The sequence below is a fragment of the Pleurodeles waltl genome, chromosome 6 (assembly GCF_031143425.1).
Source record: "Pleurodeles waltl isolate 20211129_DDA chromosome 6, aPleWal1.hap1.20221129, whole genome shotgun sequence".
Lineage (NCBI taxonomy): Eukaryota > Metazoa > Chordata > Amphibia > Caudata > Salamandridae > Pleurodeles > Pleurodeles waltl.
In genome coordinates, this window is record NC_090445.1 from 246,447,812 (window position 1) to 246,473,421 (window position 25,610).

The 25,610-nt window shown below is 43.9% G+C and overlaps 1 protein-coding gene across 2 annotated transcripts in view; it reads right to left on the reverse strand.

Moving 5' to 3' along the window:
• Window positions 1–1,953: 1,953 nt before the first annotated feature.
• The window catches only part of LIMD2 (LIM domain containing 2), a 127,551-nt gene continuing 103,894 nt past the window's right edge, over window positions 1,954–25,610 (reverse strand). For both annotated transcript variants that reach the window (XM_069238017.1, XM_069238019.1), the window contains 2 exons: window positions 23,443–23,582; window positions 1,954–3,898 (listed from right to left, as the gene is read on the reverse strand). In XM_069238017.1, the coding sequence (XP_069094118.1) occupies window positions 3,739–3,898; window positions 23,443–23,582 (300 nt within the window). In that variant the 3' untranslated portion in view covers window positions 1,954–3,738. The remainder of the gene's footprint in view (window positions 3,899–23,442; window positions 23,583–25,610) is intronic.

Genomic DNA, 25,610 nt, shown 5'->3' on the forward strand with positions numbered 1-25,610 from the left:
CAGCAAAGAAGAAGGACAGCAAAGAAAGAAGACAGCATGCGGCAAAGAAGAAGGGTAGTGGAGAAAGAATGCATAGAAGAGGGCATGCGGGGAAGAAGAAAGAAGACTGCAGTGAAGAAAGAAAACAGAGAGGACAGCAGTGAAGAAAGAAGACGTTAGTGAAGAAAAAAGACATCAGCGAAGACAGAGCAACGTTGAACCAAGCCGATGCTAAGGTCAGGTAAGGGGCAGTTTCTAAGCCCCTTTTTGAAGTTTTTTTTATCAACAGAAGCTTTCACAACCACAGCGCACAAACACATGCATGCAGCAGAAACAAAAATGAGTGTACAAAGACACTGGAAATCCAAGGGAGTAAAATAAGGGAGGGGGATGCCTAAATGCCTCTATCGTTTACGAGGTAAGAGATGTGACCAGTGTGCAGGGTCTAGTTGAAGATCACTAGGGAGCAATATGTGTGGGAAGGGCGGTTGTCACTTACAATAATCACAATGGTTTAGAGGAGTCTTTTAAGTCATTATTCCTGCTTTCTGTGAGGGCTGTGAATAATTCATCCTATTCCGGCGCTATTGGGTATTTTATGAAGGCCTTGTGCTTCCTCTCTATGTAGGGTTGTACTTTCCCAGGTCGTGAACAGCTGTGCGGTGGCTACCCACCTGCAATTTAGGTTTGAGGGGGCTTTTCTTTTGGAATTGTTACAATTTCAGGAAATAATGTGGCTTTTGATAGGCTTTGGAGGGTGCTCCATATCATTGGATATGCAGATTAATGCATCTTTATCTGTAAGTATGTGGATTATGTGTATGTGGGGATTTATTCTAACATTTATGTCTTCACTGCAGATTACTATGATGCAGAACCAAGACCAAGGAGCATTTCATCCAGGTTAGATTTGGGCACTGCTAGTTATCACAGCCATCTTCTCAGCAACATTTTCGTGTCTGAGGCCATGGAAAAGGATGACAAGCCCAAAGGTGTTGTTCTTATGTGCAGCTCCATAGTATCATGTCCAGGGGTGCTGAAGCCATGATAGAAGCAAATGACGCCAACTACTGGTGGGCAGGAGCTATTATATGTTTTTTTCTGAATCCAATGTGGCGCCCAAAGGAATCAAAATCCAAGCAATCTACATGTAGAGTATCCACAGTAAAGAGCATTACTGAAGGACAATAACATATTCTTCATTTTATGACATCATCTGGTTGATCCTCCAGAGAATTGTTTTATAGTTTTTAAAACAAAAGGTGTGAGAATTGAACTATAATACTGACTCAGATTGACCCCTGTTGCTGATACTGAACCTGATGGTGAACAAATCAATGGATGGAGAGGACTGTCCATAAGCCCTCTAGGTTCGTGTATGCATTTTTATCGTTGATTTTTTTTTTTTTGTATTTGACACAGACATGACCGCTACAACTGTCTTTAGGCCAGAACTAAAACACAACATCTAAAGTCATCGGAGAGTTCTGTAACCAATGGAGTATTCATTTGCCTTTATAAGATCACCTGAGGAGACCTGCAGAACCCTGGCTATATGTAAGGAAAGGAGTCCTTTATCACTTTCAATATATGGTGCAGTGCCCTCGTCCTTACAATCCAAATTATACTGGTTGCTCTGTTCCAGATTATAAGCATGCCTTCACACACTTGCATGGTGGTCTGTCAACTCAGCATTGGATGAAATTGGAAAATATGCAGTACGTTAATTAACTTCAGATCAGGACTGTAATAGGTAAATAATTTATAATGTGTTATAGATACCAGCCATAGCTCAGCAGATTAATATCCCGACAAGATAGAAATAAGGAAAACGTGTTTTATGTAAAAATAATAGCATTAAAACCATCTTTTTACCTGTTGACACAGTGTGGAACAAAGGTATTGGACCGCAAGCAGAACGGATGTAACGAAGCAATAATATTTGGAAAAAAAAACTATTCAAAACCAAAAGAATAAAGTTTTCGGGAGTTTTTATATAAACCACTCAAATACGTAAGACATTGAAATTACTTCTTCCTAAAACGTTTTTAAAGGCAAAATAATTTTTCAAAAACACTGAAACATGCTCACGTTTCGAGACAGAACTATAGCTGAACTGAGTTGATGTAATAAAAAGGTTAGATTTCAGCACATTAAAACAGTAATGGTCTAAAAAACTAAAAAGTACATAACTTGTTTTCATTTTTTTGTCAAGGCCCCTCTAGCTTAAGCCATTGCTTCTCCAAATCGCATGGTTCTTTGTGGATAATTGAGAGGGGGTGAAGCAGACTAATTTGTTTTTTTAAACAACAGGTAATAAAATAATCAACTGGATTTGCATCATGTTTCACTTGACCCTTCATTGGATAGAACCACTACAATCAGGGGGCGGTTCCTTTGTGGCTCCTTTTGTTGGTTTCCTTTAACCTCAGGCGCGCTCTCTTGCTGGACACATTTGTGCGCTGCGTGTATGATTGTGCACCAAATGTGCACACCTCTATTGAGAAGGCATTGTTGGCCATAACGTGGTTTATGGTCTTTGGTGGGTTGCTACTTTCTATATGCCCTCGATGACTGCAAAGCAATCTTTCTTCATAAGTAGTTTGTCTGGTACTAGGGGCTCCTTGGAAAGCTCCAGATATTGGCAGGACCAGACTGGCCATTCTGGCAATATGGCATTTTCGTGGGGGGCTGAAAGCTAGGGGGCTGATTTCAGAGTCTGCCATCACACCAAAAATATAAGCCCTCATGACCTCCTTCAAATCTCTGTCTCCTACAGTTTAGGCTCGTCAGAACAGTTTTCGCCATTGCCTATATTGGGTTACCGCCTTGCACTAGACTACCTTCAGCTTTGAGATCCCTAAATCACTGGACAGGTCTCTTTCTCTCATATCTCACTCAGAGGGCATTTGTCTCCCCTTTAAAACCCATTCAGCAAACACTGTCCCTTACAGTGAGCTCTTCGAGTTCCCGTAAAATGTACTCATTGAAGAGGCAGCTTTGCTTAAAACTGTGCCCACTAACCAGATGTGTTCCTTTAATTCCTCCCTCGGTGGGCTCTCGTACCCCTTTGATGCCGGCAATATCTCTCTCACTGATGGGCAACCTCTATCGTTAGCTGTATGGGTACAAATACGTACATTTATGGGCATATACATATCAACATATATATTAAACTTTTGTGGATGCCATTGACTCAAGTCCACTGTATCACGAGACTTTATCACTTTCTTGCTTTTCACACGTGAACATATGCCTTGTTTGATCTACAAATGTCACAGGGGCTTACCATCACCTAGAACAATATCACTTGCTTCTCACAGACTGGTCTTCTTCTGTTGCTGCTGTACACTATCATGGAGCCCTACCAAACGGCAAGTAACATTTCTTGATTTATGTCTTGAATTGAAAAATGTAACAGAGGCTATGGTAATAAGGCTTTTCAGAAAGAATGGTGGAAGTGACAGAAAAGGGGCTCTTATAGAGCATGCTTTTTCTCTTTAAAACCTTACTCCAACCCCATTTGTTGTGGATGTGCACGGGGCACAGTAAGTCCAGTTCTGTTGCTGCTTTATCAACCGTCTGCCTCAGGAAATGTGTCTTTTTAAGTATGTCAGACTGTATAGAATGCACATATTTGTCAGACAGTCAAAGTCATTTTACATCAGCTCAGTTCATGTGGTTCGATCTTTAATTGGTTCACATTCTTGCAGTAAAGTTTTATTTTCTTCAAAGGACATGGCTTCTAGGGTGGTACTTTCAAGCAGACTTGGTGCCATTCTCCATCTCCTTATGGGCCCAGAGCTCCTTGTGCTGTTTGCGTCCAAAGCCCTCGTCGTAGTTCCCCTTGCTTTTGAAGAGCTGTTGAAAGTGCGGCTTGCAGTAGAACTCTCCGTGCAAGGCGGCATAGCTACCCAGGCTGCAAAACAGAATCAACAAAGGAAGCGCATTACAATGAGACAGTGACAACTATGATGCACAAACCAAACCAGAAGGTCGAACCGCTACTGCCCACAAGAATCGCATACTTCACAACTAATTAATGAGAAGGTTGTGAGCTCAGTTGGCAGTTTCGACGTCTGCTCTGTTGAAGAAGCAACAGGCAGGGAAAGCAATCACTGAAATAATTCAGGATGGCTTGCCATCCACCAACTATTAGTACATTAATAGCATACATTAAAAACATCCATTGCCAAATCCTGAGCGCTCCGGGCCCACACTTTTAGACACACTGACAGAATTTGGTGACGTGTCAGGCCTGCATATCAACCAGAGCGAAACACTACTCTTCCCGAGAGCTAGTTTAGTGGGATGGGCCAGAGAGGACCTCAGACACCGCTTACTTGGAGATGCGACCATTTCCGCTATTTAGGCATCCAAATAGCTCACTCATACCCAGATCACTTAAATATGGGAGCCACTTTACAGAACCTGGAAAGGTATATAGAGTTTTGGAAAAAACTCCGGCTCGCTGTTCTGGGTAGAGCGACCCTGTGCAGAATGATTCTTCTCCCACGCTGCCTTTATATCCTACAGAACTCACTATATCTTATTCCTCGAGTCACTTTAAAAAAAATTGACCACCTCGTGGTCTCTCTGATATGGGGAGAGAGGCAGAGTAGAGTTAAGCTTGAGGTTCTAAAATTGGACCAGAGATTGGGTGTTACTGACCATCAGTACTATTATTATGCTGGAATACTACAATATGCAGTGCAGTGGTGTACGGATGAAATGACTACCGAAAAGGAGTACCTGGGTACATGGATGGGAGTGACTGACCTTCCCGGATACTTGATGAGGGGGTGGGGAGTCCCTGCAGGGGGCTTATACCACCAGGGAACATTCCTTGCATTCGATGAGGTGTGTGACTTTTTCCACCTACCCTCGGGTCAGCACTTACAATATGCTAAGATTTCCCATATAGTCAGGGGAATATGGCCATCTTTTCCAGAAGAACTAGAGGAGTCACACACTTTGCGGACCCTTCTGGATCCCCAGGGTCACTAGAGGTTTGACATCCCGTATATATAAAGCCCTCAAAGCAGACCGCAGTGTAGATGTGACGGTGGTGCGGCGCAGATGGGAGCCGGCGATTGAGCCCCCTCTAAGTGATGCAGAGTGGAAGAAGGCCTTTGCCCAAATAAAGGAGGTGGCTACTAATGTATGTTTTAAGCTAACCCAATGTCATTACTTACACCGTACCTATCTCAGGCCCCAGAGACTTCATAGGATTTAAACTTGCCCATGCACCAGATTGGCCACATTGCGGGCTTACACCGGCATCTTTTATTCATATGACCTGGAGCTGCCTTCAGCTGAGCGACTTCTGGGCCATTATCATTGATGATCTGAAGGAAATCACAGCAATGTGAATGGACCCATTACCCAAACATTGCTTATTAGGAATCCTCCCTCATCCACGACAGGGGAAGAAAATGCAGTATTGATTTGCATTGCTGGAGTTGGTGCTGGACAAACGCCCCATTGCGATACACTGGGCTCATACAAAGCCCCCTGCTATCGCACAGATGGAGGGCTGACCTAAGGGATTGAGGGATCATGGAAGAAAGACAACTGCAGATTGTCCTTACTGCCGAAAACGCAGAGCGAGACATAGAAGCATGGGGTGACAAGTTGGAGGGCTTGAAGGCTCAGAGCTCCCAGGCGTCCACACAGACCTCTGGAGCGTCGGTCGGGATGTGGCAGGCTCTCAGGAGGGACAGAAGAGCCAGCTGACCAGGTGGAAAGTTAGCGGACAGACGCCGTGTGGGGGGTACTCCACTTCCTCCCCCTACTTGGGCCCTTCCCCCAGCACACATGGCGTAGACGTAAGATAAAACCAGACATAAAGGATAGGCAGCATGGCCTAATGAGCTGCACAGGATTGCTCCCCCTACATTACCAAGCCAAAACACGAATATAGAGATACTACCCCTGATGACGTTTGCACTGCTAGCCCCACGGCCTGACAGAGAGATATCTAGATTAGCCGTAGTTACAGTTGATGATACTGTTGAATTTTGAATGATAATTTTGCTTACCACAAATGATTGATCGTTCTCAAGACAGTCATGAAAGAGGATGTTGTAGTTTGAGGCAGCCCTTGCTATGACACTTATTCCTACAATGCCATGGTACTGTGACTCATAAAGGGATATATGTGGGTGGGATTTGCTATAGCAGAATGTGAGGCACTTTATCTAATACATACAGCGCTGGCCCTCTAATAGATGCTAAGTACATTTATGTAATCAGTGACTTTCACTTGTGTAATGATTTGATGAGATGTGGAACTGCATTGCCAGTACTGTGGAAATGAAAATAAAAACAAGTTTTAAAAAACCACATCCATACTCCTGCATCCTACCTCTTTTCCTATTTTATCCTTGTGGGTGCTGTACCAGTAGGTGGTGGGTCCATAAAGTGCTTATATAAATGTCAGTTCATAACTTTCTGTATGTATTGTGCCACTCCATATCCCTGTGTGTATGAGTGCCCTTGCCAATTCGTGGTGGCAACTGAAGGACAGCCTCACACTTCTTAACAAATTACTCAGCTAAGGTATCAGTTGATCAGTTTTGGATTTATTTTGTTTGCTGTTTTTCTCTATCACTGTCCTTCAGCTAACATATGCTGCAACACTCCAGCTTTAAGTTGCCCTATCCCTGTCACTGTCCCACTGCACATCTGCCCTCTGTGTGCTACCATTGGTACATGATGCCTCTGGAGCTACCCGGCTTGCTTCTAGTCTACTGGTGTGCCACTCACTTAGGAGACACTGAAATTCATCTTTAGAAAAAAGAATCAGGGATAAGTGCATGATGTTGCCTGGAGGTATACTGAAGAGCACTCTTCCTGCTGGTGAGGTAGCGAAGCATTCCCCCAGGGTTCCTCCTATGCGGAGGTCAAAATACCAGCTCTACTCAAGTTGTGTGAGTAACCTTAGAGAAGGTGAAAACTTGGTGGGAACACTGGTTTAGCTCTTGTACTGGACAACTTCTTCAAACCAGTTTATGTTGCTGTGCTTCAAGGAATGGGCATGACGGGCAAGAGTGAAGGGCTCTTCAGGAGCTAAAAATCATCTTGCTCTGGAGACAGCCTTGCACCATTGAGCCCAATGCAGCTCCTCATCCTGCCGTACTAAGGATTCTTCCTTGTCACTGTGCTGCATGTCTGTTGCACTAAGAGGTTGAGAAAATCACTCTCATAGTGTGTGAGCCGACACCCTAAGTCTGAACTCTCTCCAGGTACTCCAGAGTCTTGCACAGGGGGTATTAAGCACAACTCTCAGCCTCACCGACAGACCCATATCCTCTGTGGAGCTGATCTCTTGCAGTGCAGGTGATGCTTGAGAAGGAGAGTGGTACCCAGTAGAAAGCTTCCTTTTAGAAGAAACAGATAGTTTAGTCTCTCAGTATTTAGGTACACCATGAACATGGCCCTACTGGTGCCTATGGTCTGTCCCCTTAGGACGCTCCACTTGCTGTACCTCCTCAGAATCAATGGTCTCCAATGGTGGACAAGTCAGACTCATCTGAACTATGGACTAGGATGTTTCCTTCTACGCCCTTCAATCCTCAGCTCAGAATCCTTCTTGGATGCACGGAGTACAAAGCTGAGCTTGGAAGCCTATTCTGATTCCTCATCCAGAGTGCAACACCTGCCTTCCCTGGGGCAGTTTTCCAAGAACCAGCCTTGGGCATAACGTCCCCATTATAACTGACACTACCAGTCCTGATTCACCTGCCATTGTCCACCAGAATTCCGACCACACAAGCAAGACCATTTAAAGCTGGTATAAGTAATCAGAGACACCGGCTTCCCACATGTTATCGTGCTATCATGACTAAGGCTTCAGAAACGCTGTCCACTGAGAAGCAAATGACGCCTCGGAGTATTAGGAATTCTAAGAATTAATGGCAGCAACAACTCTTCCACCACACTCATTCCGTCTGTTTTGCCACAAGCTCAAGCTTGCAGTCTAAAGTTCAAGTAACTTGTTTCCTAGCTCTCTTCATATGTTATGTTTATGTTTAGTTATGTTATGTTTGTTTAGTTATGTTATTTCTGTTTAGTTATGTTATGTTTAGATATGTTTAGTTATTTTTAGTTATATTTTTATCTTATGTCTTTTATGTTATGTTTAGTTATGTTATGTTTATGTTTAGTTAGGTTATGTTTAGATAAGTGTGGCAAATACCTCGAAAGGTGTACTAAATAAACACAGGGAAAGGAGCGTCCAAATCAAAGCACAGAAACGGTGCTGTCAACCAACTAGGGATCAGCTTATTAAGGAAGGGGCAAGTCTTAAAGGATGTGGCAGCTTATTCCAGAATTTTTTCTGCCCTCACTGAAATGGCTTTTCCACCGAAGTGAGCCCATTTGAATCTGGGCACTGCCAGCAGGTATGCTCTGGAGGAGCGCAGGCAGCATGATGGTGTATAGCTGCAAAATATCTGGATGAAGTCCTCAGGGCCAGTGTGATGAACTGCTTTAAATACCAGGCAAAGTGACTTAAGGATCACCCTCTTTTTCACTGGTATCCAAGGCAGGGATTTCAGAGCCTCAGAGGTTAGAAACAAACAAAGGAGCCCCTTGGGTAATCTGGATGCTACATTTTGTATTCAAGTTCTTAAGAAGATCTTCATCCAGCCCTAAACATAAAGAACTCCAGCAGCCCAGACGATTTAATATCACACTGAGTCACACAGAGAGCTGATTTATAAATAAAGGGTAGAATCATTCATAGTTCAAGGAGGAAAAACACATTAATGCAAAGTGTTTTTTAACTCACCAGGGAAAGTTAAAGTTCCAGATAAATCCCCATATTTCTGACAGTTTTAGCAGACGTTTGAACAGTTGTCTGGATATTGAGAGTGATTTCGATACGTGGGAATGTTTAATCCACAGTACTTTAGTCTTGCCAAAGTTTAATTTTAGCGAGTCGGCCTTCAGCAAGTCAGACATTGCTACCATACAGCAATGTATTGGTTCTGTAGGATTGGCACCTGGCCCATCCAGTGAGATAATAAACCAAGTGCCATTCGCATAATTCAAAGGATAGTAATTCAAAGGATTTTGAGTGTCAATGGTATTAAAGAAGAACGTGGGGCTATGTGCTGAACCCTGAGGATCTACTTGGCTCGAGGTCCTAAACTCAGACATATATGCCGGTAGCAAAACTATCTAGGACCTATCTGTCAGGTAGGTTCAGAACCACTTTAATGTCTTTCCTTCAATGCTGAATTCCTTGAGCCTGGTCTGAAGAATAGAATGAGATACTGTGTTGAATGCTGTGGACAGATCGAATAACAACAAGACCGAACACTGTCTGGTCTGTAAGGATTCAAAGGACATCCACCAAGTCTAGCAGAGTCATCTCTGTGCTATGTAATGGGCAAGACCCTGATTGGAGCAAGTAAAGTATTAGTTCACTGACCAGCCACTTAGAGAGGAAATGATGGACGTGTTTCTCCACTATCTTCTCAGCAAATGTCAACAGAGAGATGGATCAATAATTTGTAAGAACAGCATGATCCATGTTCGCCATTTTTAATAGCGGCACTACGCATGCTTTTTTCCATTCCCCTGGAACACGCCCACTCTGTATCAAGTTATTACAGATCTCCAGAAGAAATGGACCAAGGGCTTCATCCTGTGCTTTGCACTGAGAGGATGGCGGTGGATCCAGTGAAGAACCTGATTTTAGGGCAGCCATGTTTGAAATGAAGTTGTCAGGCATTAATGGCTCCCATTTTTCCAGATGGTTATTACTATAATTTCCAGAAGCCCTCTGCCTACCATCGTGCTCACCCCAACAAGCCCTGCTTCTCAACCCTTGGGTCACGATCTGCCACACAAGGAGTTAAGGTTTTCAGAATATTACACATCTTCTCATTGAAAAAATTAGACAGCCTATTTGCCAGCTCCTGGGATTTCACAATTTGATTTACCGCACACTAGGGAGGGGAATTACAAACAATCTACACATTCCCTATTCTGGGGTCTCAGACCCGAGGACTTTATTGGTGAGGAAGGCTGATTTGGCAACTCTTGTAATCCTTTGGGGCTCTTTTTTAGTGAGTCTCTCACACTGCAAGAGTAGTCCACTTGCCAAATTTTCTCTAGTTTTTTGCAAGCCAGCTAGCCTCCCTCAACATGGGAGATTAACAAGGAGCAGTAGGACTGGATCTATGATCCCTGATTCTTTGAGGAAGCATTTTGTATATGTTAATGCAACCGAGTCTGAATAGCATGCATAGCTTCCATCCCTGAGACATCAGCTACCAAAGGCTTGGGGTCTCTTGTCTGCTGCACTAGACCTGGGACTGATAGCTTAGTCTATGGCTATTTCTTCTGCAAATTAACTTTAGGTCTTTTTACATCCATCTGTGTTGGGTGACACTTGCACAAGAAAGGTATTAACAGATGGTCAGATTAATTCAGAGGCATAGTTTCCTTACAGTCCAGAAAGTCACCTGATCCAATATAAGGTCAAGAGTGTGGCCATTGTGGGTACTGCCCATCACTTTCAGAGCCAGGCCCAGTGCATCGATATACAAAATAAATTTGTCCACCAGTTAGCTAATGGATGTCTTTGCACATATGTTAAAATTTCCTACTAATATAAAATTAGCATACTGAAAACAGGAGCACAGGCCCCAGGAAGGGACAACACATCCCTCCTCAGATACAGGTTGACGGTAACATAATAGGCTACAGAATAATGTGGCAGTTGTTGAAGAGATCTTGAAGCCTGTGATTTCTGCCAAGGGGAAATCTGGTGAAGGCAACCCCTTCATCACCAGCTATAGACGGACTGTAACATAGAAGGCCACGGTATACTGTGGCATTTGTGGAAGAGATTTTGAAGCCCATCATTTCTGCCAAAAGGGAAATCTGGTGTAGGTAACCCCTTCATCATAAGCTTCTCTTGGAGAATGTTTGCCATCCCACCTCTGCATTGATTAAACCACATGTGGTGCATATTTTGAACCCATCTGGGCACACACACATTAGCTCTGGACCAGTTGCGTCTGTGAGCCAGGTTTCCGTGATGAATAACATATCATAAATTCCATCAACTACGTGGTCATGGATTTCTAGAGCATGCTTCACCTGCTACCTGGCATTAATCAGGCAACACTGCACCATTACATTAGCAAACCTCCCCTCCTTCCCTTTCCCACCAGTGCCATGCACTTTCTCATTACAACTTTCTCTTACTCCTCACTATTTGTCCCCACCACTTCCCCAAAGTTCTTGTACATCGTCCCTTTACCGCACATTTTGCTCCCATTCTCAAATACAGCTACCCTCTGTTCGCCTACCTGAATATTCACATGTAGAGTCTTATCTATTCCTACGAAATCTCCTACAAAAAAGCCCTCGCCATTTCCTTCTAAATTCCAGCATGCCCAAGAATAGCACACCTTAGATTTGGAACTCCCATCTGCATTAATACTGGCAGCCTGGCTCGCATTGTGAATGGTCGGTGCATGGACAGGGGTAGATGGGCTTGCATTTGGCACAACCACTGTGAGGCCTCACAGCTGTTTTCCTTTTTTATGGCTTTACCAACCTATGCATCAGTGCAACCACTAGTGTGCTTACTACCAAACTGGAGACCAAAAAACAGAAAAGTTCCTGGGTGGAAAATGGCGACCAGGCTCCTATCCCCATCAATAATAGCACTTCAGGTTCTTAACGCCCTACAGCTCTCCCAACATGTGACGAGGAGTTTAAAACTCCCCCTGCTCCCATTGCACTGTGCGAAATAAACACTACTAGTACAAACCCATTGTTTTGTCTCAATGTTGCCCCTTATATCCTGGCACCAGTGGTGGCCTTAATGCATCATTTAAAGGTCCACTGCTATCCAGTCTCACCTAAATGGCAGTCTCATCTGAGGAGTGAAATAGGAGGAATCGTAGTCTACTCTAGACCTCACACTCAGGACCGTGTACAACCCTAGGTTCTCAGGGAATTACCCCAGATCCTTCTTGGCACATTTCAAGAGGGTTCAGTTAATGGGGGGGGGTTTGGCTTCAACATGGCAAAGGTTGTCAAATAGGTGATCCTTGATGTCCATCCCAACTTGTGCTCACTGTAGCATCATGCTCTAGAACACTGAAACCAGTTTCTGGGAGATCTATTCAGGCCTTTCTAAGTCCCTCAGTCATCCTCGTGACTCTAAATTGGCCTCACCAAGTTTGGTTCTCAGAACTGCTGTATCTACTTCAGAAGGACCTAAGACCCTTCTCCCAGAGGAGAGAATTTCCATGGAGGAAGGGATGGGTGTAGAATCTCCACCTACCATCTCTGAAATTGCTTGAATAGTTGCGTGGGGAGTTAGAATTTGCCCACGTTGGACTCTTCGCAGAGAACCTAAATGTCTGTACAGTTCCACCACCAGCTCAGTATAGTAGCAAATGGCTGAGTTTTGCTAGTGGATCTTGCAAGTGAACCTGTTCACATGTGGGTGAGACATTATCATGTTTTTCACTGCATCAAATCATCTGGCTGAACCAGATGTGCAGGTGTACAGATGCAGAACCTAACCTCTGACTGTTTGGAATGGGCTTGGGGAGTCCTTACACAAAACTCAAAAACATTTAATGGGCCTGATGCACCTGTTTCCCTAGATCAGACATCTCACATCCTACTGGGACCAGGTGATCATTGGTCTCTAGTTACACAAAGCTTCCTTTTTGGTGGCCATATAATTGGCTAAATGCATAAGCAAGCTGCAAGCCCTGAGGGGATCAGAACCACACACTAATTATTATTTAAAGGTTGTCTGGGGAACCCTCTGACTGCCTTCTCAACAACACACGGTTGAGAGTGCTCATGTGCAGAGAGCAGGAAGGTGTAAAGCTTATGATGCAGGTGTGGTTGTGTGGGTGATAAAAACTAGAAGTCACACTAACACCAAATGTAGATAATGGGGAAAAAAATCTACTGATTGGGAGTATCTGAGTCACTTTCTCTTTTGTTGAGGTTTTAAATGTCCTGTTGTTATTTACTTTCACAAAAGAAGGCATATGCTATTATATTAGTAAATTTGGGATTTAATGACATGCCCCCTTTTTCCTTAGTATCTCTTAAGCCCTCAAATCCATGTGCGAACCCTGTTTTACACCCATGCTACCTGCAGGGATACATATATGTGGCACATTTTTGTTTCCGTGTGGAGACCTTAGAAAAGACAAGTTAGACTTTGTGAAAAGGCAATAAATATATAGTCCTATTTACAGTCTACTACCCATTTTTTCAGAATCATTTACTGCATCATGCCACTTGATTATGAGCCTGAAGTTATTTGCTATCAACAAAAAAGAGATACACTCTACCAGTTCATTTCCAAGAATTGTTTGATAGCCACAAATACTACTTTAATGTCTCTGAAGATTACAACCACAGGGAGAACTTATTCAGACCCTAGATTGTCTTTGAGAATTTACATTTACGTTTGAGAAAAAACAACATTTTGCAAGAATGCAAAATTACCATATCTGTCAATACTTGTACTGTGCAGTGGAATGTGAATTTAGAGAGTTTAACAATAGAAAGCTGTGGTTGTCCAGAAAATAATAATATATAGCATGAAAACTAGTTAAAACTAGTATCATTGTGGAAATGAGAAATACCTACATTCATACCAGTAGGTCCAGGGGAAAGTTAGAGATGATGTCGTTGACAGTTTATTTTATTTTCTTTATCCACAGAAGCCCATACTGTTCCAAATTCTATGCGAATACAGATCTTGATACTAAAGGCAAATTTTGCCTTGGAAGCGCCTCATGACTGCCGTCTTCAGGTAGATTATTTGATGCATTAAAAAGAGCTCAACCACTAATATTGTACTTGTGTGTAATCTGTAGCTAAACCTAAAAATCCAAATGCAGCTGTTTCAGATGGTCTGGCCTGCTCATTTGTTATTGCCATATTTATCACTCTGGTCTGTCCTTTACATCATCTACAGTCTTCCTTTTCTAGACAATAACAAATAGGTTACTTAACTTTAACAATAGTATTGCAGGTTGAAACGCCTCTAAATTCACATGCTGAGGACGATTCCGTCATAAACTGGTTTTGTCCAGAAACCGCGTCTAAACGTAAAACTATTCTGGTGAGTGCAGACTGTAGGCAAAGTAGAGTAGATTAACTGTGAAATGGAGCAAAGCCCACAATGCTCCAGTTAGTAGGGACCGGATACTTTTTTTGTTCAGCTAATTCAGTTTGTTTTAGCCAATTCAGTTATTTTTGCAACAACTGTCCTCCCTCACTCGGTAGGTAAGAGGGTTACATGTGAATGTAGAGGATCTTCAGGCTCCAGTACTATTGTTACTGATAGCAGGTTTCTTTTCAGTGTGAACCACTGCCAGATTCACAAGTTGTGCATTGCGTTTTATATCAGTACTCATTTTTAGTGGAGAGGGGATGTGAAGTGTGCCTGGGTATGAATAGGTTGCTAAGGATATTTTGCCCCATGAGTTCCATTCTCCATGACTGAATATCTATGCAGTAGTATTTAATAAATGCCTGCATTTTTTAACAGGTGAACGCGTTGCATATGCCTTGTGGTCAGACAATTCTGACATATACTTTTGTAGTCTCTTTCTTCCTTCTGGCGTGCGCTTTTCAGCATTACTTTTAAGTCCTTACCAGCTCAATTGAATTATAACTGTGTAGTTTGTTCCCTCAGATACAGATGTTTATTTTGTGTCTGTAGTGCGAGACAAAAATATTACTTTATTGTTTTGTGAATAATACATCCTAGTATCTAGAGTATGGAGTGCTCTTTCAGCTTGTGTTTTTGGTTGTCGGAACGCACAGAGTAGGTGAGTAGATTGGTTTACACTAAGTTGTGACACTCCTTTTAGAATAAAGTGAGGAATGGTTCTCATTATAACATTAGCCTTACGCACTTGAAGGTAAGGTTCCCAAATAGTTAGTACCTGAATCTCACCCACTCAGCGATAATAGGTGATTGCTATGAAGATGGCTGTTTTCAATGTGAGGTGTTTTAAACTAGCCTTATTCATTATTGGTACAAAGGGTTCGTAGTATCAGTCTGTAAGTGCCAGGTTCAGATTCCACATTGGAGGCGGTTTTGCAGGAGGTGGGTTTATATTCTTTGCTCCTTCTATTGTAGTGTGGTCAGTTTTTACGTATTCATTGCGCTTTAGCTTCAGGCTTTAGGCCTTTGTGCACTTTGCCCTGAATATATTTTATTCATTTGCTGACAGCTTAGAGCCTCCGTGCACTTTGCTCTACATGCTTTTTATTAGGCTTCGTACTGTTATTTTTCAAATAGCCAGTTCTACGGTGTTGTTTTTTTATTCATATCACACTGTTTTGCCTACTTCAGCACTGGAGTTCTCCATAACATATTTACTCTGTGCTTCAGTCAAGGATACAGTCTGGTACATTGCCGATAGACGTGGTAGGAGTTTAGACTTGGCATTCCTGCGTAGGGACATATTGTGATCACGATGACATGTTAGTTATAAAATCACTTCCTTGTCCCAATACACGCAAGAGGGAGATTCCGACCAGGGAACCACTACTAGACGCTGACTGCCTCGTTGCATATGCTGAACTAAGATCACAGGCCTTTGCTCAGGTATGAGGGCTGATGTCTCCACAGTGATTCTGACAGGCAAGCTAGAAGCTTAACATGCTGTGCTCTAAATAGAACAAGCAGAGGGAGAGTAGAAACAGTTAGACAATATGATAGCTTTGTTCTTATGTTTTACTCTCCTGGTGACTATTTCAATTCTACTGTGTTGTATCATTCTGGTTATTGCGGCTCACGCCTTAATATCTAGAATACAGTTGTTTTATTAAAATATTATATAAAACGTATACTGTCTTTGTCATTTGTATATGAGATCATATTGGAAATAAGAGAGTTGGTTTGGATCTGAGTGACCACGACTTCCCTGAGAAGTTCCAAAGATGTCATGCGCTCGGCTGCCAAATCATTCCTTCCTCACGGGAAAAATTAGGCACTGCTAGTTAGCCGGAGCAAAAACCGGATTTAGGGTGACAGAGTTCTTTACACGTGGGTCAGACTCAGTCCCCCACACCGTTATCGATCCTGCTGCCTAGAAATCCAGTAGTCTCATTTAGAATAATGAGAGCCCACGCGACACTATGAATCTCTTGATTACTGTATTTTAAAAGTTTTAAATCTTGCCCAGAGTATGCCAGATAAGTAAATTCTTTAGTAACAATTTTGATTTTAGCAAGTACACTAGATATTTTACAATACCAATCTCACCTCTTAACTCTCCCTCTCTCTTCTCTAGCACACTAGATAAAGAACCTTTTCTGCTTGCAGCATACCACTTACGAGTAGCTGGTCCCCTTGCTTCCCTGATCTACCCATGTATTCTGTAGGTAGACCAGAGGTCCAAAGTCTAGGTACTCAGGAGCCCCTGCAATAGGTTGAGGCTGGCAGAGTTTGGGTGGCAGGCCCACCCCTGCTGTGTTCTCAGTAGCTGTATTCTGTTTGGAAGGTTTATTGTCTCTTTGTGTCATTGTTAATAGATGTGAGTACCAAATTTTGTATACCCACCGCTGTGCAATAAGAATTATTACCATATGTGTCTGTTTGCATTTGTTTCTCACGTTGGTATGAGTGGTATTGCCAGAAAAGAGTAGCAGATAATCATCTATAGTGCATTTCCCTTAGACTATGGGTGTGGATACGTAGACATATAATTTTGGCTTTTCTTTTGTCGCAAACAGGTCTATGTCTGCTGTTTTCCATGTTCTTGAGGGTGTTTCTACTATTGCCAGTCTAGCTCTGTTGTTGGACCCCCTGGTAAGTATGCTTCCATTATCCCTAGCTTGTTTTTCGGTAGTCCATGTCAATATTTCCAAGGCTAGTTTTGAGAGTGGTAGAATGTAGTTCCATCTTGATTGTTTGTGTAGGTAGAACATCATTTTTGTATTGTCTGTTTAAATTTGATCAGTCTCCCATTCTGCTTGGGAGGGAAAGACCTTTAGTGCTAGAAATATTGTTTTTAGTTATACATTACTGATATGTTTTGCAGCCTCCTGTTGTGCTTTCTGTCATCTGATTTTCAATTTTCCCATGTTTGCACTCCATCTTGTTTATAATGTTTCCGTGGTGATTGTCACAAAGTTGATTTGGTCTGCAAAGTGTCTGCCTTTCATCATGATCTCCAGTGACATGACCACCATTTCAGTTCCTTCTGAACTTTGTTCATGACAACAAGATTGTCCTAATCCCTTGTTGGCTGTGGCCACTGGTTTCCTAGCCATGCTTGTGTGGTGTTCCTGGAGTCCCATTAGTGGTCTAAGGGGGGTGCAAAATGTCATTGTATCCAGTAACCTCATTACTTTCCTCACTGTCATGGACTGAATTGTGGTAGGGACAAACCTGGTCTTGTAATGCTTTTTGTATGAATGATTTTACTGGATACAATTTGACTCCCAGAATACCTTGTTCTTGGAGGGGAGAGGATTTTTTCATATTGATATGAACCCCACTGGGAACAGTGTGCAAATGACCTTGTTTATGATCTTGTGGCACTGTCAGAACAAGTTCCCCTTTCTCACCTAGTTGTGTAGATAAGGGTACCCAGGTATCATTTGTCCTCTTAGCTTTGCTGAATTAACTGCCAAGAATTTTGTGAACATAATTGGGCCCATATTTATACTTTTTGGCACAAACCTGAGCTAATGCAGGTTTGCGCCAAAAAGTATAGCGCCCGCTAGCGCCAATCCTAGACGCAGGCCATGCGCCATATTTATGGAATGGTGCTAGCCGGCGCTAAGGCACTGTTAGGATCCTTGGAAAGGACACTAACAGGGCTGGGGAGGCATAGGGGGAGCCGGGGCTTGCGGGCCAAAATATGGCGCTACATTGTTTAGAGGCAAAAAATTGCCTCTAAGCAGTGGGGCGCCTTTTCTGGCGCACAACCCTCATGGTCATGGCTCCTGTCTTAGTAAAGACAGGAGCCATGCCCACCACCCCAATGGCCATGCCCAGGGGACGAATGTCAGGGGCCGAGAGGTGTTCGGCAAAAAAATAAAAATACTCACCCGGACTTACCTTGGATGGGTTCCCCATCCTCAGGTGACCTCCTAGTGTGGGTAGAGGGGGGTGGGGGTGTCCCTGAGGACAGGGAGGGGCACCTGTGGGCAATTTCCATGGTCTCCAACCATGGAAATCTGCCTACAGGTCCCCTTATGCCTGCCAGGACCCAGGCGTTAAATAATGGCGCTAAGCAAGCTTAACACCATTATTTAAGGCCCCCATGCTGGATTTTAGCACGGGGGATAAATGTGGGGCAAAGGCCATATCGTCCTTTTCTGGACGGGCACGCCTACCTTGCATCTCATTGACGCGAGGTGGGATTTTCCCTCCAGAAAACAATGTAAACTCCATAACTTTGGTGCTAGACGTATCTAGCACCAAAATATAAATAAGGAGTTAGGTTTGCGCTGAATTAGCATTAACAAAAAAATTACGCTAATTCAGCACAAACCAAGTATAAATATGGGCCTTGGTGCCAATTTTATCCTAAAGGAATACACTTTGAATCAATTACATTTGTCCCTCATTACAAATCTGAGGTATTTGTGTTGTTCCTTCTTCACTGGGACAGGGGAGTATGTCATCACAGGTAATCTCCTTGCTCCAGGATAACTATTACTTCTCGTAGCGTTGCTATCTTGATTCGCCTCGTTTTGACATACCTATTTGGGACCTTTAGGTCTGGAAAGTTTATTGGAGTAAATTGCCCTTATTGCGTTTCTTTCTGGGTACTTCTTCTATGGCACTCATTTGTATTTCCAGTAGGAGAATCTCCTTGTATTCTCGTTAGTATCCCTGTCCCTTTGGTTGTATATTTGGATTTTTTTCCAAGTCTATAAAATAACTATTTTGTATTTTACTTAGTGCCCATTTGTCCGATGTGATTTTCTGCCATTCTTGCAGAAAACCACCTAATTCTGCTGTTAACTGCACTGTTGTGATCTGGGGAACATTAGCTGAGTCATTTGTTGTTTAGTCCGCACCACTGGGGGTTCGGGCTGTAAACCTATCTCTACCATGAAAAGGTTACTCTCTGTGTCCAGTCTGCTGCCAGTGAGAGGTGGTCTGTTGGCTCCCTGGGGCTTGGAGTCTTTGAAAATGCTATTGTTGGAAAAGGGCTTGACCCTCACCCCTGCTGCTATTGGTTGTGTTACTTTGAAGGGAACGTGTTGTTTGCAAGGCTCTCATGGGTCTGCTGGGATCATTACATTCTTCATTTGTCCATGTAGTCATCGACAACCCGTTCAGATAAATGCTCTGCTGTGAACGGATCGTTAATGATGTTTGCCTGCACTTCTAGCCTGAAATCTGAAATGCACAGCGGAGGATTGCGCCTGTGTATATTTCGCATCTGGCAGAATCAAAAGTGTCCAGTTTTGGAATTTGAAAGTGCCTAGCCTTCCTGTGTTACTGCTTCACCCTAGAAGGTGTTGCCTCAGGTCATGATTTCCTCTCATTGCTGGTGCCCATGTCTATTGAGGTTCGCAGGATTCCATTGTGCAGCTGTTGACCTCTCCACCTTCGTCCGGACAACGTCCCGTCTCTTGCTGTGCTTGTCTGGAGGATGTTCATGCCAGTACATTTGCTCTTTTCTTGGTTGTGGTTAGAATGAACGCGTTAGCAGGCGCACTATCCATTGTGTAAATAGGGTCTTGTGGGATGCTTCATATTTTTCGTCCTGCTATGAGTGACTGCTTTAGATGATCCTGGTTCCTTCAATGTCTCTTTTTCTCGATGAGTTATGCTTGGCAACATAAGAAGGCGCAGATGTTTTTCCTCTGCATTAGCTGCAGTATTTCTAGTGGAAAACACGTTTTCCTGTTCCTCATCTAACGGTATCCATAAACAGTAGCTGTTTCTCTGACCTACCCACCCACCCAAATCCCTGTTTCTTCGAACCACTCACCTCCCTCAATCCCTCTTTCTTCCACCCAAAATTCCTGGTTCTTCGAAACATCATTCTTGTTTCTATGAAGCCCCGGTCCCAGTTTCTTCGACCCAGGGTCTGTGTTTCTTCGACTCACCCCTGTCCCTGTCTTTTCTCACCACCCACCAGCCTCGGTCCCTCTTTGTTCTCCGTCCCCACCTCCCAGTTTCATCTCACCCCCCTACCAGCCAGTGTTCCTGTTTCTTCTCCCTACCCACCCCCCTCCTTGTTTCTTCTCCCCGCCGACCCACCTTTGTCCCTGTTTCTTCTCAAAACCAACCCTCCTCGCTCCTGTTTCTTCAACTGTTCCTGTTTCTTCTCCTCACCCATCTGCCCCTGTTCCTTCTCAATGTTTCTCCCCTCGGCTCGCCCCTACTCCTGTTTCTTCTCCCCAGTCACTCATCCCTGCCCCTGTTTCTTCTCCCCACCCACCTGCACCCGTTTCTTCTAATATCCCTGATTCTTCACATGTCCCTGATTTTTCTAACCACCCACCCGCCCCTGTTTCTTCCCCTCACCCACCTGCCTGCCACTGTTTCTTCCCCCACCCACCTGCCCCTGTCTCCTCTCCCACCCAACTGCCCCTGTCTCCTTCCCCACCCACCCTACCCTTTCTGTTTCTTCTCCTGCCCATGCTCCCCTTTCCCTATTTCTTCCCCTACCGACCCTCCCCTATCCCTGTTCTTTCCATCCAACCCTCACCCTTTCCCTATTTCTTCCACCTGCCACTTTCCGTTTCTCCCCCACCCACTCGCCCCTTTCCCTGTTTTTTACACTTTCCTATTTCTTCCACCACTAACTTGCCTCTTTGTCTGTTTCTTTTCTTCGCCTACTCACACCTTTCCCTGTTTCTTCTCCTTCCCACCCTCACCTTTCCTTGTTTCCCAACTACCCACCTTTTTCCCTGTTTCTTCCCTCCATCCACTCACTCCTTTCCCTGTTTCTTTCCCCCACCCTCCTGCCCCGTTCCCTGTTTCTTTCCCCACACACCCACCCCTTTCCCTATTTCTTCCTCCACACACCCGCCCCTTTCCCAATTTCTTACCCCCACCCACTCCTTTAGCTGCTTCTTGCTATCACCCACACCTTTCCCTGTTTCTTCCCTCGCCTGCCTGTCCCTGTTTCTTGTCCCCACCACATGCCCTGTTTCTTCTCCCCGCCCACCTGCCTCTGTTTCTTCTAATGTCCCTGATTCTTCTCCCCACCCACCTGCACTTGTTTCTTTTTCTCGAACACCCACCCATCCATTTCTCAACTGTTTCTTCCCCACTCACCCGCTCCGCTCCCTGTTCGTTCCCCACCCACCTGCCTTCCACTATTTCTTCCCCCACCCACTCGCCACTTTCCTTGCTTCTTCCCCACCCAACCTCCCCTTTCCCTGTTTTTTCCCCTACCCACCCCCATCTCTGTTCCTTCCACCTACCACCCCTCACCCTTTCCCTGTTTCTTCCACCCGCCTCTTCCCTGTTTCTCCCCACCCACTTGCCCCTTTCCCTGTTTCTTATACTTCACTCACCGCCCCTTTCCCTATTTCTTCCCCCACCGACCGACCCCTTTCCCTGTTTCTACCTCCACCCACCCTCCCCGTTCCCTGTTTTTTCACCCACCCCTTTCCCTGTTTCTTCCTCCACCCACCCGCCCTTTTCCCTATTTCTTCCCCCCACCAACTCACCACTTATTCTGTTTCTTTCAAAACCCACCTACCCCTTTCCCTGTTTCTTCCCTCACCCACCCGCCTTTTCCTTGTTTTTTTACCCACCCACCAGCCCCTTTCCCTGTTTCTCCAGGCACCCACCAGCCCCTTTCCATGTTTTCCATATGGTTTCTGCACTACTTTTTCTCTTTATTTCGTAGACAGCGTGATCTCGTTGGGCAGTAGTCGAGCGCTCTACATGACATCAACCCTGTTACATGGATATTTGCACTTTTGCCGGTTATATGGATAATTACACTTTTGCCGGTTACATGGATAATTGCGCTTTTGCTGATACTTTTCACTGCGATCGAACTTCTGTTTCCTTTTGTGTGTTTGCTTTGCGCTCATGGCGGCCGCTTATGTGAAACTGTTTTACTTTACAGTTTATGTGGCAAGAAAAGTCCGGTTAGTTATGTGTAACTGTTTTACTTTTCATTTTCAGTTTATGTGGCAAGAAAAGTCCGGTTAGGAGTTTACAACACTAATAGCTTTAACTCGAACAAACGCGAGACCCATTGCATTCCAATGCTTGTTTTCTTTTTGCCTTCCTCAATCGCTGAGTGTTATTCTTTCAGTTGGAAATGAACTGTCTTCTCCTCCGTGTCTGGCAATCCAGTTGGCTCATAGAGGCTTTCTTTATGAGGCATTATACACCTCAGCTTCAGCATCGAGAACATCTTTTTCAACAATTACCTGTATTGAATATCTGCCAAATCGTAGACGTCTGGCTTCTACTCTTGTTCTTGTCACTGAACCCCTTACTTATCTTCCACTATATCAGAGTCTTTCCACGTTGATGGCCCTAGTTCCTTAAGAGAAACATCTTTGGCCTGTGATATAACATAATGTGCTTACATTTGTTTTTGACTTGTATTCAGAGCCTTTGACTGCAAGGCAGTGCATGCTCGACACCCTTTGGACTCGTGATCTTTGGGAGGCATCAATTGCAGGCAATGTGTGGGTCCTTACTGGCCAGTTTGTGGAGGCATTTAGGGCAACACCTAAAGGGTGTATCTTTCACGACCCCCTCCCTTGATGAGACGAAAAGACCCAGAGATAACAGCTGGTCTCCGGAAATACATTCTCTGAACCATTGTGCTAAAAGACCTCCAATAGAAAAAACTGTTTTCTTTGGGTTCTGATCGATGTCTTGGTGTAAAATGAATACCCTCGCCTCATGATTAATATTTGCTCATGGCTGAGCTTTATGATGTTGTTGTCTGTCTTGGCAATCGTGCTTCTGTCTTCAAATTTTAAGATTCTCTTTTTCAGATTCCTCAGCCAACTTTTATTGTTTTCTTTCATGTTGTTTTCGATCCCAGTGTCAGAAAAACGATTCTGACCATGCTAACGCTGTATGGGGGCATGAAAATCTTACACCCAATATCATAGGGAGTCTCCCTGATAATGTCAGTGGCCGACACTCACAAGACAATGTTTTATCCAACCACTAGATGGTGGAATAATGTACAGCATGTGAATCTGTGGGAGTTTCAAGCTACAAAACCCAAGATCCTGAGCTACCCCATACAATTGTGGTGTCTTCCGCCAGAATGCATTTGTTTACCGAGGTTACCAAACCTGTACGTATATCTGATTGCTGTTTAATTGCCTCTCACTGCTCTTTTGAAGGGTGGATTACCATTACATAGTCATTAGCTCTGAGTCCCCTTCTTTAGACTAGGAAACCAAATTCAGTTATGTGAGTGAGCGAATGCACTTTAAAACCGAAACTGCTTCTTGTGCCCTGCATGCTTTCCTTACCTTAGCTTGGCATTGCAGTGCTTACAGCAGAAACAGCTGTTGTGAAAGATGAGTTTATCAGCCACAAGGCGCTCCATTGGATACACAGTTTTTTGGCATGTGGCACACAGCTCCTTCACCGGTGGCTTTAAGTTGAATGACTGAATAAGAAAGTAAAAACAAAACAGTTCAAGTAGAAACACACAATCCCTCTTGTAAATGTAACATGCCAAAGCAGCAGTAGCATGAACAGCAGGACATGAAGTAATAATATTGGTTGGTGAATTGGAAAGAGGGTCTGAAGGATGCGTGAATGGTCTGTGTCTCATTGTGACTTAAGTGTAAACTTCCAATATTAGAGTGGATGCAATATCACAATATTTTCTAAAGTAAACCTCGACATCAGCTCAGCCATGGAAAGAAGTGTGTTTTCTTCCTGACAAACAACAAGGCTTTCCCATAGTATTGAAGCTGAAGTAGTAGAGTACTTCAATATATTTAGTATCATTGTACAACCTTGGGAAGGGACTTCAAAATGCAAATAAGTATTATCCAAAAGGCCACCTACAGTCTTCACTACAGATTTGGGGTGGTCCCACTGGAGAAGTCTCCATTCTCCATCATGAGATCTTCACTGATATTCATAAACATTGATAGTCATAAACCTCTAGTCATAAGCGTTTCCTTTCTGCGGCAGTCCATTAACATTTATGAGCGATACTAATATTTCTTCCTGCCCATCTACCAGCATAATTTCTTTGTATATATCCCTATTCACTTAAACAGGAAAGTTATAGTTAGGCTCACATTTTAAACGTATAAAACTATTGAAATTCACCTGTTATCCCAAGTAGCTATAACTCGTGCCTTGAGGTGACTATAACTCGCGCCCCACCATGCAGTTTTTTCATCAAACATTTTACTACAAATATTACATTGATATTATCATTGATGTTATTCAAGATGTCATGAGTGTCGTCATTTGTGGGGTAATTAGTAGTGCATGGCGATGGTGTGAAGTATAATTACCCTTGGGCACAAGTTATAGTTACTTGAGATAACTCTAACTATAACAAGTGAATTTCTATGGTTTTGTACATTTAAAATGTGAGCCTAACTATAACGTCCCTGTTACCTTTGTGTTTTTTAACTGAATTTCTATGTTTTTTTCAGTTCTATTTCCTAAATATAACATTGCTGTAACCTTTGTTTTTTTTCTGTGAATTTCTATGATTTTTTAAACGTAAAGTATTTTTCATCTATACGTTAATCTAACCACTGCCGTGCATGGCCTTTGTCTGTGCATGGTGGTGGTTGTCAGCAGGGCCTGACCTCTGACCAGGCCCTGTGACCGACAACCTGTAACCACCCAACCTTGCACTGCGCAGGGCTGCAGGCCCTGGCATGTAGCCAGTCCCTGCGGCCAAACCACCTAACCACCCAACCCTGATAGAGAGTGAGAGAGTGAGAGCGATTTAGGTTTTGATGAGTGATATACCTAGAATGAGATATTTTTGGTCAAATTGAGAAGAAAACTGTTTTTTTTTCAACTACGAAGAGTGAGATCACCTTTCAGTATGTAACTTAAATATTTATCATTAAAAAGAAACTAAAGCAGGAAATGACCAAAAACTCACCTAGACTGGAACCCCTAACCTTCAGTGTGCATGTCTAAAATCTTAACCACTAGGCCAGAGTGACCCCTTACTGTGCAGTGTCCAGACTTACGGCCTAATTATGTGTCTGGCGGTCACTAGCGCACCAGACTCTCGGTGGCAGTCTGAACCGCCGCTACTGTGGTGGTCTGACTGCCACATTATGACCCTGGCAGTCCGACTGCCAGAGTACTGCCGTCTCCGCCGAGAACGGTGTTCTCGACGGGCTGGGGGCTGGTTGCAATCAGCCAGGGCGGCGCTGCACGTAGCACTGCTCTGCTGATTACGACCGGGTTTCACCGCCATGAAAAGGCTGGTGGAAAACAGGTGCATGGGGCCACAGGGGTGCCCTTGCATTGCCCATGCCTGCGACATGGGCAGTGCAGGGGTTCCCCTGCTCAGCACCCTTGTAATGCGTACTGTCTGCTGTGCAGACAGTGCGGATTACTAGGGTGCCTCCTGCGGGCGGCAGCATTGCCGCCGGTTCGTTTACGAGCCAGCGACAATGTTGCCACCATTTTCCCGCTGGGCTCA